At 45.5% G+C, this 18,001-nt stretch overlaps 1 protein-coding gene across 5 annotated transcripts in view; it reads right to left on the reverse strand.

Annotated features, from left to right (window-relative positions):
• LOC141059243 (uncharacterized) overlaps positions 1-18,001 on the reverse strand; it is a 250,569-nt gene that overhangs the window by 148,762 nt on the left and 83,806 nt on the right. Inside the window, exon 1 of one of the 5 annotated variants that reach the window (XM_073555544.1) lies at positions 452-649. The exons of 3 other annotated variants lie outside the window; for them this stretch is intronic. In XM_073555544.1, coding sequence (XP_073411645.1) covers positions 452-643 — 192 coding nt within the window. In that variant the 5' untranslated portion in view covers positions 644-649. Of the gene's footprint in view, positions 1-451; positions 650-18,001 lie in introns of those variants that run through there. One more of the 5 variants, XM_073555545.1, reaches the window with a different exon arrangement.

Raw genomic sequence — 18,001 nt, forward strand, 5'->3', positions numbered from 1 at the left:
AGGGGCATAATGGGGGCATTACACTGTGTGGGGGCATCATATATACTGCATAAGGGGCATAATGGGGGCATTACACTGTGTGAGGCCAAGAAAGGGGCCCTGTACTATGAGAACAATCCGTTTCCTCCCTTCCTGTCTTCCATAGTTGGGTCGTATGAATCTATTACAGGAAACAGAACAAAAAAAACAATGATTCTTTTAAAGTGGCAACAAAGACCCCAAAAGAGTCTCAGTGCTGAAGGGGTTAATGTCCCCCCCCCAGTAATGGGGAATCTCCAGCACCGACCTCCACTCACAGAGTCGCACTTCACATAGAGAATAATGGAGCCTCCAGCACCGACCTCCACCCGCAGAGCCGCACTCCACATAGAGACTAATGGAGCCTCCAGCACTTACCTCTACCCGTAGAGCCGCACTCCACATAGAGACTAATGGAGCCTCCAGCACAGACCTCCACCCGCAGAGCCACACTCCACATAGAGAATAATGGAGCCTCCAGCACCGACCTCCACCCGCAGAGCCGCACTCCACATAGAGAATAATGGAGCCTCCAGCACCGACCTCCACCCGCAGAGCCGCACTCCACATAGAGACTAATGGAGCCTCCAGCACCGACCTCCACCCGCAGAGCCACACTCCACATAGAGACTAATGGAGCCTCCGGCACCGACCTCCACCCGCAGAGCCACACTCCACATAGAGAATAATGGAGCCTCCAGCACCGACCTCCACCCGCAGAGCCACACTCCACATAGTGAATAATGGAGCCTCCGGCACCGACCTCCACCCGCAGAGCCGCACTCCACATAGAGAATAATGGAGCCTCCAGCACCGACCTCCACCCGCAGAGCCGCACTCCACATAGAGAATAATGGAGCCTCCGGCACCGACCTCCACCCGCAGAGCCGCACTCCACATAGAGAATAATGGAGCCTCCAGCACCGACCTCCACCCGCAGAGCCGCACTCCACATAGAGAATAATGGAGCCTCCAGCACCGACCTCCACCCGCAGAGCCGCACTCCACATAGAGAATAATGGAGCCTCCAGCACTTACCTCCACCCGCAGAGCCGCACTCCACATATATGGCTGCTCTGTGCGCACAGGACCTGTGATGAAGTCACAGAAGGGGAGGAGTCAGGGGTCACATGATCTCCGGAGTGCAGACATGGAGACTTCTCCTCAGTCAGTGACCTTCCCGCCATTATTCCCCCTCACTACTGGCACAATTCCCCCGCGCCGCCTTTTCTACACAGTGTTGTGTGTGGAATGTAACGTGTGATTTCTCTGGAGACAAATAGACCCCACACATGAGGGAATTATCACCAGTTACCGGACGGCTACTATATGGCGGCATATGATTGTGCTATCGACTCCATACCAGGAGATAAAATGCAGAAATCTCCTTTATTTAACCCCTTCCAGAGTCCGGCTGAGGCTCATATTCGGCATCCACCTCTCCGGTCACCGTGCGTCCGTGCTTGGATTTTAGAGAGAGTAATAAAATCACGGTGCACAATCCCTGTCCTTCACCCCTTATACCTGACCTGTTTAACCAATTATCTGGAGAGAAATGGTTGTGTAAACTCAGTGTGAGAGAGGCATATAACCTTATATGTATACACCATGGTGATGAATGGAAGACGCATTCACTACACCTGAGGGTCATATTGAACATTTGGTGATGCCATTCCTATAACCAATGCTCCGGCAGTGTTTGAAAATTTTATATATTATATGTTTTTCTCCCTGGTGGGTAGATTTGCGGTAGTTTACCTGGATGATATATTGAGTTACTCATGTACTATGGAGAAGCATCATGAGAATGTCAGACAGCTGGAGTGTGAATAACATTACCTAGCAATCCCTCTTTGACATTTCATATAGAGCTCCATCATTAAGAAATGTCCTAGCACCAAGAAAGATAAAAAAGAAGATGGAAGATTCGCTAAAAGTGGCGTGTCTTCTGAATGAAATCATTAGGCCGGGATCGAACTACCGTGTGTGATGCAAGAAACTCGCACAAGTCTCTCGCATCAACACCCGGGGCTACCGCCGGTACTCGGGACCGTAGCTGCGGCTGCATGTATTTCTATGCATGTGTTTCTATGCAGCCACAGCTCCGGTCCTGAGTGCCGGCAGTAGCACCGGGTGTTGATGCGAGAGACTCGTGCGCGTTTCTCACATCACACACGGTAGTGTGATCCCGGCCTTAATGCGATCTGAATAATTGTCCATGTTGTCACACGATCTGCCGTGGTCTCTGTGAATTCACCCTTAGTTCTACAGGTGACATTTTCCCAATCAAACGTCCCATGTCATGTTCCACCAGTTTTATTATATACGTGATTATATGCTCATGCCAGAATGTATATGTAGGAAGGACGACCCAACCCCTCCACAAAAGACTGAACTCACATCTTTCCAATATTCAATAGGGTTTCCTCACACATGGGCTTTCACATCACTCCACCACCAAACACAATAAAGATTACACACAACTGAAAATATTCCCCATAGAGGAGATTCCCCCACAGGTTCAGAATCACATTGGACAACTAAATCACAAAGAAATCTTTTGGATTTTTAAACTATGCTCCCTTACTCCAAATGAAATTACAGATGTATTCTTGTGACCTCATTTTAGGTTTCATAAATTGTATTATTTATTATAACATTTTATTGTCATATTCATCATACATTTTATTGGTCTACTCATTGAGTATCTTATTTTATTATACTTCTAATACATTCATAAATGTCATTGTCATATTTATCACTCTTATTTATAATAGTTTTAATACATTTCTACTATAATAACAAATAGTTTGTTTGTATCAAATCAGGTAATTATCCTTTTTATATCCCGATACTATATTATATACAATAAAACAAAAAATAGCACTCTGTAGCACTATAGCATGCAAACATGCAATATGAAAATTGAATTACTGCACTAGAAATATGAAAAAATGATAGACTGCTTAGCGCATAAATTGATCAATTAATGTGTACTCGGCAGCCACGATAAGGCGATTCTCGTTGCCAGGACCTAATGCCAATCCTCTCTTGGACAGTCTATATCTCTGTGGGAACCTAATATGAATCCTCTCTGGACCAAAGTCTATATCTCAATGGAAGGGTAGAATCCTGCTGCAATTAAAAACACCCCTTTGGAAGAAGTATTAACGTGAAACACGCGTTAAGGGGATTCCTACACGTGGTCCTTCAGCATTAAACCTCTGGTATGTCGTTGAGGCTCATATATGTTTTATGTTATGAAGATTGCCTGGCACTATTTGTAGTCCACATTCCAAGGGAATGCAGTGGACGTGGTGTACATGGACTTTTCAAAAGCTTTTGATACGGTGCCACACAAAAGGTTGATACATAAAATGAGAACAATGGGGATAGGGGAAAATATGTGTAGGTGGGTTAAGAGCTGGCTCAGGGATAGGAAACAAAGGGTGGTTATTAATGGAGCACACTCGAACTGGGTCACAGTTAGCAATGGGGTACCACAGGGGTCAGTTTTGGGCCCGCTTCTTTTTAACATATTTATTAATGACCTTGTAGGGGGTATAGAGAGTAGAATTTCAATATTTGCAGATGATACTAAACTCTGCAGGGTAATCAATACAGAGGAGGACAATTTTATATTACAGGAGGATTTATGTAAACTAGAAGCATGGGCTGATAAATGGCAAATGAGCTTTAATGGGGATAAATGTAAGGTCATGCACTTGGGTAGAACGAACAAGATGTATAATTATGTGCTTAATTGTAAAACACTGGGCAAAACTGTCACTGAAAAAGACCTGGGTGTATGGGTGGACGACAAACTCACATTTAGCGGCCAGTGTCAGGCAGCTGCTGCAAAGGCAAATAAAATAATGGGATGCATTAAAAGAGGCATAGATGCTCATGAGGAGAACATAATTCTACCTCTATATAAGTCACTAGTGCGACCACACTTAGAATACTGTGTACAGTTCTGGTCTCCGGTGTATAGGAAAGACATAGCTGAACTGGAGCGGGTGCAGAGAAGAGCGACCAAGGTTATTAGGGAACTAGGGGGTCTGCAATACCAAGACAGGTTATTACACTTGGGGTTATTTAGTTTGGAGAATCGAAGGCTTAGGGGTGATCTTATTACAATGTATAAATATATGCGGGGACAGTACAAAGACCTTTCTAATGATCTTTTTACTCTTAGACCTGTGACGGGGACCAGGGGGCATCCTCTACGTCTGGAGGAAAGAAGGTTTAAGCATACTCACAGACGCGGATTCTTTACTGTAAGAGCAGTGAGACTATGGAACTCTCTGCCATATGATGTTGTAATGAGTGATTCCCTACTAAAATTTAAGAAGGGACCGGATGCCTTTCTTGGAAAGTATAATATTACAGGGTATATACACTAGTCTCCTTAATATTGCGTTGATCCAGGGAGCTAGTCTGATTGCCGTATGTGGAGTCGGGAAGGAATTTTTTTCGCCAATGTGAAGCTTACTATTGCCACATGGGTTTTTTTTGCCTTCCTCTGGATCAACATGTTAGGGCAAGTTAGGATAGGATATGGGTTGAACTAGATGGACTTAAAGTCTCCCTTCAACCTTAATAACTATGTTACTATGTTACTATGTAGTGAGATTTTTTTGTACTATGCATGCACTTTTATAAAAACTGTTTTTTAACTATGCACTTTATTGATTTTTATTTTTATATGCAATTAAATAGTATTTGGCACTCTATGCAATTCATGTATGAGGAATAGTAGGAAGGAATATGAATGAAGATAGGCATTTATGAATTTTTGAGAGGATAATTCATTTTTGTACTGTTATGGAAATTTGGTTAGGATAAATCTATCCCTGTGTGTGCTGCGTCCGTTCCCAATTAGACTGAGTATTTTGAGCACTCAAGAATGACGCTGTACACACATGGTGACAGAATAACATTCCATCAATGCTGATGGTTTATTGTACATTCATGGTTTTATATTTGCATATAGAAAGGGATGTGTTGTGAGTTCATTTTCCCCTTCACTACTGAGGCCCGAGGAACTCCCTCTTCTGGTAAAGAAAGGTAGTGAGCCTGATTATCAAACACCTGAGTCTGATGATGATGACTGGCTGAGTGGAGTTACTGACTGGATATAAGGCTGCCGACGCCCTTCTGCCCTGCGGGTGATTTCTCTGTGGGATCCTTGGAGACCAGTCTGAATTCCTGCTCCTCTAAAGCTAAGTTTTCTGCTCGGCTTTTTGCATTGGTGCTTTGACTTTGTTTTGCTTTGTTTTTCTGGATTTCTGCCATTCCCTGCTGGGGTGAGCTGAATTGCTTTAGCTCTGTCTTCTGAAAATACCTGAGTGCTGATTTAGTTTTTGAAGCCTAGCTGCTTCAGGGTCTTTTTCATATCAGCTTGTTGGCGTATGTCTTTGATAGGGTTTTGGCAGATTGCAGACAGCAACCTTCCTTTCCTTTTCTGTTTAGTTAGCTTGGGCCCCATAGTTTGCTCAGCCTATCTTTCTATCTGTGTGAGTGTTTTTTCATCTTGCTTCACCGTCATTATATGTTGGGGGCTGCCTTTTACTTTAGGGTCTGCTCTGGGGCAGTTTAGATTTCCTTTTCTGTCTTTAGGCTACTTAGCGCTCCGGCTGTGATCGAGGGGTCTAGGGCATCGTAGGAACCCCCCACGGCTACTGCTAGTTGTGTTGATAGGTTCAGGGGTCTGCAATCTGATAGTTGCCAACTTCTCTGGTTTTCTGGACGTAGCTTCTATTTTTGTGTCTGCCTCCTACGGTGACTCAATCATAACAGAATCACCCGCCATAAGGTACTCAATAGCAGGAAAGAATTGTAAAAAAAAAAAAAAAAAAGTGTGTATATTTTTTCCTCTATATCTCTGAGGCCGTAGGGGGAATTTTCTTTTCTCTCAATGGAGATAAAGCAATTGTCTGATCGTGTGGAGCAGCTCGCTGCGGAAGTGCGGGGAATTTCCGCCTACCTTGCTCATTCACATGCTGCTGAACCAAAGATTCCTACACCTGATGTATTTTTTGGGGATCGGTCTAAATTTTTGAATTTCAAAAATAATTGTGAATTATTTTTTGCCTTGAAGCCTAACTCGTCAGGGAGCTCCGCGCAGCAGGTTAAAATTGTCATCTCTTTGCTGCGTGGCGATCCCCAGGATTGGGCGTTTTCTTTGAAACCAGATGATCCTATTCTGACTAATGTGAACGCATTTTTTCAGGCCTTGGGGTTGTTGTATGACGAACCTAATGCCATTGATCAGGCTGAAAAGACCCTGCTGGCATTGAACCAGGGTCGTGATTTTGCAGAATTGTACTGTCAAAAATTCCGAAAGTGGGCAGTACTTACTACCTGGAATGATAATGCCTTGGCTGCTCTCTTTCGGAAGGGGTTGTCAGAAGCCGTAAAAGATACTATGGTGGGATTTCCTGTTCCCTCTGGTCTTGACGATTCTATGTCATTAGCCATTCAGGTTGATCGGCGTTTGCGCGAACGCAAAGCTGCACGAGAGGTGTTGCCACCTGTTGAACAAATGACTGAACCTATGCAATGTGATAGAGTTTTTTCCAGAGAGCAGCGTCAGGAGTTCAGAAGGCGTAATAAGTTGTGTTTTTTCTGTGGAGATGCCTTGCATATTATTTCTGTCTGTCCTAAACGAGAGAAACGCTTTGCACACACGTTTTCTGTTGGTGGTGTTCAACCTAAGTTTCTTCTGGCTATTACTCTGATCTACTCCCTGTCCACATTTTCCGCCAAGGCTTTTGTGGATTCGGGAGCAGCCCTAAACCTAATGGACTTGGATTTTGCTAAACGTTGTGGATTTCCGATGACACCTCTGCAGACGCCTATGCCTTTGAGGGGGATTGATGCTACTCCTTTGGCTAAAAATAAACCTCAGTTTTGGACCCAGGTGGTAATGCGGGTCGCCTCAGACCATCAAGAAAATTGCAGATTTTTGGTGTTGCATAATCTTCATGATATTATTGTTCTGGGGTTTCCCTGGTTACAAATTCATAATCCAGTTTTGGATTGGAAATCTGCGTCTGTGGTGAGTTGGGGTTGTCGGTGTGCCTTTAGTGAGGCTCCGGTGTTTTCCACCTCTCCTCAGTCGCATGATGTTCCTGATTATTTGGCGGACTTTTATGATGTATTTAGTGAGAATGAGTCTGCATCTCTGCCTCGTCATAGTACTTATGACTGTGCAATTGAACTGAGCCCGGGTGTAAATTTCCCAAGGGTCGGCTCTTCAATTTATCTGTACCCGAGCACGAGGCTATGCGATCCTATATTAAGGAGGCGTTGGAGAAGGGTCATATTAGACCATCCTCGTCACCCTTAGGTGCCGGTTTTTTTTTTGTAGCCAAAAAGGATGGATCATTAAGACCTTGTATTGATTATCGTGCCCTCAACAAAATTACTGTTAAATATCAGTATCCGCTACCCCTGATTTCTGATCTATTCTCCAGTGTTAAAGGTGCTTGCTGGTTTACCAAGCTTGACCTCAGGGGGGCGTATAATCTTATTCGCATTAAGCATGGGGATGAATGGAAGACGGCGTTTAATACTCCAGAGGGACATTTTGAGTACCTGGTGATGCCTTTTGGGCTCACTAATGCCCCTTCTGTCTTCCAGTGCTTCATGAACGATATTTTCCGAGATTTTGTCGATAAATTTTTGATTATCTATCTGGATGATATTTTGATCTTCTCCAAGGATTGGGATTCTCATGTGGAACATATTCGGACTGTGTTCCGGATCTTGAGGGAGAATTCCCTGTATGTCAAAGGATCTAAATGCCTTTTTGGAGTACAGAGGATTTCTTTTTTGGGATTTATTTTGTCCCCGTCATGTATTGAAATGGACCCGGCCAAGGTACAGGCCATTTACGATTGGGTTCAGCCCACTTCTTTGAAGGCCCTCCAGAAGTTTTTGGGTTTTGCTAATTTTTATCGGAAATTTATAGCAAAATTTTCTAGTATTGCCAAGCCATTGACTGATTTGACTAAGAAGGGTGCTGATGTGTTAAATTGGTCTCCGGAGGCTGTTTCTTCCTTTCAGGAGCTGAAGCGAAGATTCACCTCCGCCCCGGTTTTGCGACAACCTGATGTCTCACTTCCGTTCCAGGTAGAGGTGGATGCTTCTGAGATTGGTGCAGGAGCTGTTTTGTCCCAAAAGGATCCTATAACATCTAAAATGAATCCCTGTGCATTCTTTTCCCAAAAGTTCTCTCCATCTGAACGTAACTATGATGTGGGGAATCGGGAACTGTTGGCCATGAAATGGGCATTTGAGGAGTGGAGACATTGGTTGGAGGGAGCTAAGCATCAAGTCGTGGTCCTCACTGACCACAAGAATTTGATTTACCTAGAGTCGGCTAAGCGCTTGAACCCTAGACAGGCTAGGTGGGCCCTGTTTTTTACACGTTTTGATTTTGTGGTTTCTTTTCTTCCTGGAACTAAGAATGTCAAGGCAGACGCCCTCTCTAGGAGCTTCTTTGCTGATTCTCCTGTGGTGACCAAGCCTGCTACCATCTTAGGCGAAGGGGTAGTTCTTTCTGCCATCTCGCCCGATTTGATACGTGCTCTGGAAGAGTTCCAGGAGGACAAACCTGAGCGTTGTCCCAGTGGAAAGTTGTATGTTCCTGACCAGTGGAAGAAGAGAGTGATGTCTGAAGTTCATTGCTCTGCTTTGGCTGGTCATCCAGGTATTTTTGGTACTAGAGATCTGGTGAGTCGGTCTTTTTGGTGCCCCTCCTTGTCTCGTGATGTCAGGAATTTTGTGCAGTCCTGTGGGACGTGCTCCCGGTCTAAATTGTGTTCTCGCTCTAGTGGGTTGTTGTTGCCTTTGCCTGTCCCCAAGAGGCCATGGACCCATATTTCAATGGATTTTATCTCTGATATGCCTGTCTCTCAAAGGATGACTGTTATTTGGGTGATTTGTGATAGGTTCTCTAAGATGGTTCATCTTGTACCACTCCCTAAGTTGCCGTCTTCCTCTGAGTTGGTGCCCCTGTTTTTACAACAGGTGGTTCGCTTGCACGGGATTCCTGAGAACATTGTATCTGACAGAGGAGTCCAGTTTGTGTCTAGATTTTGGAGAACTTTCTGTTCCAAGCTGGGAATTCAGTTGTCCTTCTCCTCTGCTTTTCACCCTCAGGCCAATGGGCAGACAGAGAGAACAAACCAGACCTTGGAGTCATATTTGAAATGTTTTATTTCTGCTGATCAGGATGATTGGGTTTCATTTTTGCCCTTGGCCGAATTTGCTTTAAATAATAGAGCTAGTTCTGCCACTTTGATGTCACCTTTTTTTTGTAACTTTGGGTTTCATCCTCGATTTTCTTCAGGGCAGGTGGAGCCCTCTGCCTGCCCAGGTGTTGACACTGTGGTGGAGAGAATGCACCAGATCTGGGACCAAGTGGTGGTTAAGTTATCTCTCTCCCAGGAAAAGGCCCAGCGGTTTTCCAACCGACATAGGACCATTGGTCCCCAGTTTAAGGTTGGTGATATGGTGTGGTTATCATCAAAAAATATTGCTATGAAGGTGCCTTCTCCTAAGTTTAAGCCTAGATTTATTGGACCTTACAAGATTTTGGAGGTTATTAATCCGGTCTCTTTTCGTTTGGCTCTTCCTGTCACATTTAAAATCCATAATGTGTTCCATAAATCTTTGTTGAAGAGGTTTGTTGAACCTGTTGTTCCGGGGGTTGCACCTCCAGACCCTGTATTGGTTGAAGGTAACATGGAATATGAGGTAGAGAAAGTACTGGATTCCCGTCTGGCTAGACGGAGACTCCAGTATTTGGTTAAGTGGAAGGGTTATGGTCAGGAGGATAATTCCTGGGTCTCTGCCTCTGATATTCATGCCAAAAGATTGGTGCGTGCCTTTCATCGGGCTCACCCTGATCGCCCTGGTGGCGTGGTTGAGGGTTCGGTGACCCCTCAAGAGGGAGTTACTGTTGTGAGTTAATTTTCCCCTTCACTACTGAGGCCCGAGGAACTCCCTCTTCTGGTAAAGAAAGGTAGTGAGCCTGATTATCAAACACCTGAGTCTGATGATGATGACTGGCTGAGTGGAGTTACTGACTGGATATAAGGCTGCCGACGCCCTTCTGCCCTGCGGGTGATTTCTCTGTGGGATCCTTGGAGACCAGTCTGAATTCCTGCTCCTCTAAAGCTAAGTTTTCTGCTTGGCTTTTTGCATTGGTGCTTTGACTTTGTTTTGCTTTGTTTTTCTGGATTTCTGCCATTCCCTGCTGGGGTGTGCTGAATTCCTTTAGCTCTGTCTTCTGAAAATACCTGAGTGCTGATTTAGTTTTTGAAGCCTAGCTGCTTCAGGGTCTTTTTCATATCAGCTTGTTGGCTTATGTCTTTGATAGGGTTTTGGCAGATTGCAGACAGCAACCTTCCTTTCCTTTTCTGTTTAGTTAGCTTGGGCCCCATCGTTTGCTCAGCCTATCTTTCTATCTGTGTGAGTGTTTTTTCATCTTGCTTCACCGTCATTATATGTTGGGGGCTGCCTTTTACTTTAGGGTCTGCTCTGGGGCAGTTTAGATTTCCTTTTCTGTCTTTAGGCTATTTAGCGCTCTGGCTGTGATCGAGGGGTCTAGGGCATCGTAGGAACCCCCCATGGCTACTGCTAGTTGTGTTGATAGGTTCAGGGGTCTGCAATCTGATAGTTGCCAACTTCTCTGGTTTTCTGGACGTAGCTTCTATTTTTGTGTCTGCCTCCTACGGTGACTCAATCATAACAGGGATGGTTAGTTAATTACCATATGGTCAAGCTCCTTTGTTATTGGCTATCTAAATATACTTTATGTATGGAATATATCGTGATTAATGTATGGCAAGATGCTGATTAAGTGTAACTATTGCCTCTTGAAACCAGGACAGTTGAGTTGAGACATCTACTCATCACTTTAGCACATCTGGTGTTGTTCCTCTTTATGCCTGCAAAGTACCAAACCATTGTCTGGTTTGTAACAGCCATTTTAAAGCAATGGATTATAGTGTATATATTAGCTGTGATTATATATGAGTACATATGCAAGTGAGATCTATATGAAATACATATATATTCCCACCACAATCCCCCCTTAGATATCACTTGCCCTAATCCTAACCTCCTGTCCCAAAGCGCTGCAACTCTTTTGTGCTGCCGGTGAGCTAACGCATGCCTAGTGCATACACTGCCCTCCGTACAGACTTTTCGCAAATGGGCGGTCAGGAGATCTGTCCCTAACAGTGGTTCATGGCATTGCAATCATAGTCTCTTTATTCAACTGCATGCTCCGTCAAAGGTGTGCATTCTTCATCAAGTAGGTTATCTATTCTGTCAGGCAGGGCATCCACAGCATCATTCTTGTATGGGAGCGTTCTTGCAATGCAATGCGTGGATCCAAGTGGGTCTTCCCTCCAGTTTCACAGAGGTTGGTGTCGTCGGCATCAATTGGAAAGGACCATCAAATCTGGGATCGAGTGTTCTCTTTACAAACTTTTTCACCAACAACCAGTCTCCTGGCTTCAGGGACTGCGTACCAGGTACCAAATCTGGATCTGGCAATGTAGAAAAAATACTCGAAAGGACCTTAGCAAGTTTCTTGGTGAGTTCAATTACATAAACAGATAAGGTATCATATCAAGGTATCATATTGCATACTAAGCTGCTGAGGGAAGAATACCCCTAAACTGTGACTAGACCCAAACAAAATTTCATATGGTGACAGCTTTTCTGGGCCTCTGGGAGTGTGTCTTACACTAAACAGTGCAATTGGGAGTGTCTCATGCCATGGTTTGTTTGTCTCTTAAGAGCAGGATGTAGAAAGCTGCCTAAGTGTCCAATTTAGTCTCAATTTCCCCGCTACTTTGGGGATGGTAGGGAGTGTGTAGGTCTAAATCTGACCCTACTGCTGACCAGATCTCTCGTGTCAAGTTTGCTGTGAATGCGGGTCCCTGATCACTATCACTTCTGGAACTCCGTATCTGCACACTGTCTCTGAGAGTAGCTTCTTTGCAGTAGCCTTCGTCGACTGGTTCCTCACTGGGAAAGCTTCGGGCCATCCTGAAAACACATCTACGACCACAAGGGCATACTCAAATCCTCCACTTGGCGGCATCTGGATGTGGTTGATGTGGATCCTCTGGAAGGGGTATAGTGGTCTAGCCAGATGATGTGGGGGAACCTTCTCCACTCATCCAGGGTTGCATTTGCAGCAGGTCAAACAGCTGCTGGTAAATTTGGCTGTTAAGGTGGGAATCCCTGGTGCAAACCAGTAGGCACCAATCAGATCATTCATCTTTGTCTTTGATCTGTGTGTGGGCCCATGTGTCCATTGAACAACCATAGGGTACATGTTTCAGGGTAGCCAGGGTTTGGAGCCCATTACATATACCCTTCCTTCTTCATGTGTTGCTCCCTTCTGCATCCAGCTTTCCTTCTACTTCTTTGGAGGCTGGTCCTGCAACTTCTTGAGCAGATCTCAGGACTTCATTGTGTCAGGTTTCTTGTCCTCAGTAGTCATGTAATAGCTGTCCGGCTCTACGACCTCTCCCACCTCTCCATATTGTCTCCCTTTGGCTGCCATGTCTGCCATGTTATTGCCTCTACTGTATTCAGTTTCCATGCACTTTGACTTTTAATATTGCATCCAGCAAGTTTCTAATGGCTTCATGATGCTTCATGGCTGACCCGCTTGCTGTGATGAAGTCCTTCGCAGCCCAGATGGGTCCAAAGTCGTGTGCTATGCCATGCAAGTTCCTGGAATCAGTACAGATGTTTGCAGCTTTGCCATTCGCAGTCTGGCAGGCCTTCGTCAGTGCTATCAGTTATGCTTCCTGGGCTGACAGGCTAGGCGGCAGACTTCTGGACCATAGGATTTCTTGATTGCTGGTCACTTCACATCTCGTGTGGAATCTTCCTTCATCACCTGCAAATCGGGAGCCATCTACTTAGAGAATCAACTCTGGGTTGGCCAGTGGTGCATCCACCACATTGGGTAATCCTGTCTCCTGTTGCATGATGCTGAAACAATCATGGTTGTCAGTCCGGAGCAAATCCAGATCCTTGTGAAAGGTATCCTGCAGATTTTGTTCTGAAGAGTACATATCCGCATCCCCCTTGGGAGTGGGAGAAGAGTGGCTGGGTTGATGACCGTGCATCTGGAGATGATGACATTGTCAGGCAAGAGCAGTGAGCACTGGACACGAAGATGTTGGGCGGTAGAGAAATGTTTTGGCTGGGTTTGGTTGAGGATTGCTGAGATGTCATGCAGAGCCAGGATTTCCAGCGGATGTCCAAGAATGATGTCAGCAGTCTTGTCCAGGAGGACGGGCTCTGCAAATACAGCCCTCATCCAGGAGGGGGGCCCCCTTGCAACTGGATCCAGGCGAGCTGAAAAGTAGTCTTGAGGTCTCTGCTTTCCCCCGTGAATCGGTATAAGGAATCTGATGGCATGGCCTTCTATTTCCATCAGGTACAAACGGAATGGCATCTCGTAATTAGGTAGGCCTAGTGCTGGCGATGAGACTATGGAGTCTTTCAGTTTCCTGAACGAGTTGAAGGCTGCATCCGACAGAAGGAATGGGTCGTAATGATGCAATCATACAGACCCTGCATTAAGACCGATGCATCTGGGATCAAAGATCTGCAATACGAAACTAGACCAAGGAAGGCCTGTATGTTATGATTAGGTAACCGAGGAGGATAGCAGGGAAATAGGCTAGGCAACCAGAGAGGTTGGTAACTTAGCGGATTGCAGACCCCTAAACTGACAACACAACTAGAATTAGCCGTGGGATGTACCTATGATGCCCTAGACGCCTCGGCACAGGCAAAGAATTAACTAACACAAATATAAAGATATGGGCTGAAAAGCCCTAGCCAGCTCACCAACCAAACAGCCGGAGCACGGAATCTCGTCTGGACTTCAGCGAAGCATTGATTGAAGAAAAAAAAGGGATTGTTCCAGCTACTAAAAAACTTGCTTTATTGAAGAAAATTTAAAATAGCAGCATGTCGGCTTTCTCTTCTCCAGCAAAGGATACGCTGGGGGCACTAGAAACAGCTACACGTTTCGATCCACTAAGGATCTTTTTCACAGCTGTATTTTGAGACCTTGCATTGCTGCTCTGACCAGGTAGAATTGGAGAGACAAGTAATGGGCTGTGCAGGTATCAACATCCGCTGCACAAAGGTGAAGATCATCCACATATTGTAGAAAAGTGACCTGCATGGTCTGTAATCCAGTTGGTGAGGATGGAGGGCATTGCTTTGGTGAACTGTGTAGGGCTGTTCTGGGCCCCCTGGGGCATCACTGTCCATGTATACTTCGCCCCTTGGTGCGTGAAGGTAAACAGGTACTGGTCGTCCAGGTGAAGGGGAACACTGAAGAAAGTGTTGGCCAGATCGACCATTGTGAGCACTGTTGCTGCGGCTGGCACAGTTGAGAGCAGAGTATGTGGATTTGGTACACTTGGGGTTTCAAATACCATAACCTTGTTCATGGCCCTCAGGTCATGCACCATTCTGAACTTGGCTGGTTCTCCTTTTACAGTCTTTTTCCAGACTGGGAAAAGTGGGGTATTGCAAGGTGATGTGTAGGGAATAATGATTCCTATGTCCAGGTAGACCTTTAGTTGGTTTAGACACAGCTTGACTCTGGGCGATGGACAGGGGATACTTGGTCTTACGAGGGTACGGGGTTCCTGGTTTGAGTGACAACCATACTGGGGCAACTTGAAGTTTTCCTACATCTTGGGGTCCCTTGGACCATAGACTTTCTGGTACTACATCCAGTATCTCCTTGGGTAGGCCTGCATCAGTTGTTTGAGGTTCTTGTAGGGTTACCAGCAAGATTGATTCTTCTTGGGTCAGGGGTGAATAAAGTGTCATGGTCCCATCTTCCTGGAACACTATGGTCACCTTCAGTATCTGCAGCAGGTCCGCTCCCAGCAGGATAAGTGGGCAGGTCCTTGACACCACGAACTGGGGCAGGATAGAGTGTCCTGGCTGCACGCTAAGGGGCTTTGTAACCTGAGAATGTCTGACTTGACCATCAATCCCCACGCAGGACACAGAGGATTCTGATTGGCAAGTGGGGTCAGGGAGTTCCTCATGTCTCATCACATTTCTGGCTGCACCAGTGTCCACAAGAAAAGATCTAATAACCCCATATACTTTTAGGGTAATTTGAGGTATTGGTCCCACTGGTGGGATTTTGCATGTTAGAAGCGTGGTGTCCTGTGGACCAGGCTTGCCCCTGTCCTATGGGCGGAGCTCTTAACTGCTTTCTGTGTTTTTTCCTTGACCTGTTCATCTGAGCAAACACTCGGGTTGTATGAGTGCTCTGGCCAAACTTGCAGGTGAGAGCTTGCCCTGCCAATCTGCGTTTGGCCCACTCTCTGAGCTGCTCAATTAGCTTTTGTCCTGGCTGCCAAGCATTCAAATCTAATTCTGCTGGAAGTTTGAAGTGTTCCTTCATGATTGGCCAGAATGCATCACCTGCTTTTATTTCCATTACAGCCCAGAGATCATTCCAGGTTGCATAGGATGCATCGCTGGGTCTGGCAGATTATTCAGAAAACTGGTCATCTGACTTGGAGTGAAGTGCACATAGTGTAAGGGTGGTGCCTCTATCTGCTCCTGCCTTCTTGGTGCCTGTGGGTTTTTTTACCTTGTACTGGGCAGCATGTATGATGTTCCCTCTCCATCCTCATCAGTGAAGTAGTTGTGATATTTGGACTTAGAGGTTGCCTTTTTGTGTGAGGCTGCTGTGGATTGGGATTATAGTTCCATGATGGTGTAAATGATGGCAGCTCTGTCCGGCACTAAGGTTCCCCATTTTCAGCTGCTGCATCCCCCCCCTTGCACCCCGAGCTGTGCTCTCTGCTGTGTCTGGAGGTTACCTGCAGCAATATGTGTATGGAGATTTTCACCTTCTTCTCCTGATATAACTGGCAATGGTTGTCCTGTGCCCTAGACGTAGAAGGTGCCTTGTGCTGTAAGCACTGGATACAGGGACACCACACTGTTTGGATTGGGTGTTGGCTCAGCTGGTAATGAAGACGGAAAATGAGAAGGGATGTGTGAAGGAGAGGACTGTGAGGAAGGAGGAGAGGGGAGTGACAGAGGAGGAGAGAGGGGTAAAGAAGAAGGAGAGAGATGTGGAAGAGAAGGAGGAGGAGAGAGCTGTGAAGGACAGGTGTGGCAGAGAAGGAGGAGGCAAGAGAGGTGAAGAAGGAGAGGAGTGTGGCGGAGGAGGAGAAAGAAGTGAGGAAGGAGGAGAAAGGTCTGGCAAAAAGAGGAGAGGAGAGAAATGTGATAGAGAAGGAAGAGAAAGGTGTGGCAAAAGGAGGAGAAAAGCAAAGAGAGAGGAGGGGGAGGAGGAGAAAATTCCTCCCCCTCTTGTACAGGATGAGATGGCATGGTTGGAACAATGGTGCCTTCTCCTTGTGGGGAGAAGCAGGGAGCGCCACACCCTGTGCAAAATTTCCTATGCCATGGACTCTGTTGGGAGCAGACTGCACATGTCCAATATCTCCCGTCTCCATATGGGGGAGGCGCTGATGTTTTAAAACCTTTCCCCATCTTATACACATGCAAATAATTTCCTGGTTTGTTCACATATCTTTCTGTACCTCCTAAACAATGTAAGTCTGCTGCTACTCTATACCACGCATTTGTCAGTCAGCAACTTAACATCAAACTAACTTTCCTTTTTTCCTTACATTATGCCATTCTGCAGCTTGAAGTCTGCCATTCTCGTGGATTTCACATACTTTAATCAACCATCTGTAATTCACATACTTAGCCTTCTTATTCACCTACTGTGCCTATTCCAAAAACTTCAAAAAAGTTAATTCAGCTTCTAACTACACTTTGTGCTTGAATGCACTCACTTTCTCTTTTTTCACTGCTGGCACTTATGTCCCTTTTTTCACTGCTGGTGTATCTATAGTCACTCAAGTCACGTATCTAAAAACAAGTGTCACACAGCCCAGTCACAGATACAGCTCAATTTCTGTTCCTTAAAGTTTCTACGCTATACTACAATTATCTCAGAATAGCAAACACAGATGTGACAGTGTGATTTACAGAGTGCTAACAGCCAAGGGGAAGTGCAAAAAAGGCTTTCTGTTACAACTCTAAAATTTAAAGCAACAGTGTGTACCATTATGAACATGAACAAACATGAATAGACGTCCGTGAGAAATCGAAGCCCTCTTTATTATTCTGTGACACGTACAAGCCGTTCTGGTAACCGACAACTGCCAATCGCACAGGGCACTCAGGTGCCGGGAGTATGATCCTCTGCTCCGGTCATCCTGCCTGGCTCACCGGCTATGGGAATATGTGATATCCCTCCAAGTTATCACCATCTGCGCCTGGAAATCTGGGAGCACCTGTCCCTCCGGTGCACGGGAATTTGTGATAGCCGGAAGTCAATTCACTCCATAAGTTATCGGTTTCCCAGCAACCACAAGCAAAATCTGTCACTGTTCCAACCATTTCCCAGAACTACACGGACATAAAACACATACACGGCACGTAGCAGACACCTTGGCTTATATCCCAGGGTTTGGATAAGGGTGTGGACTTTTTACATTACCTGGGAATGCGGTGGTGACCACACCTGACCAGCAAGAGGTATAGACCTGGACTGGGCACAGGGGACATTCATATAAGATAAGATTTTCTTACCTTACTTATGGAGCTAAACAAAATAAATAGAAGAGACAGAAGATTCGGCACTGCTCCTTAACCCCTAAGCAGGTCCATGACTGCTATTCAAGTCCAAAATCGCACACCTGCACCGACCGCCAAACTACCGTCCGAACGGGTGCTCAATCCAGAAAAGCAAATATGTAATCTGATTATGTACAAAAGAGAAAAAAAGTGATGACACTCACCGTTCTGTCGTGAAAATTCTTTACTGATTAAAAGACATTGGCACGGGAGGAACATACAGAGA

This window comes from Dendrobates tinctorius, unplaced genomic scaffold (genome assembly GCF_039654945.1).
Source record: "Dendrobates tinctorius isolate UK_male_01 unplaced genomic scaffold, ASM3965494v1 ptg000226l, whole genome shotgun sequence".
In the NCBI taxonomy this organism is placed as follows: Eukaryota; Metazoa; Chordata; class Amphibia; order Anura; family Dendrobatidae; genus Dendrobates; species Dendrobates tinctorius.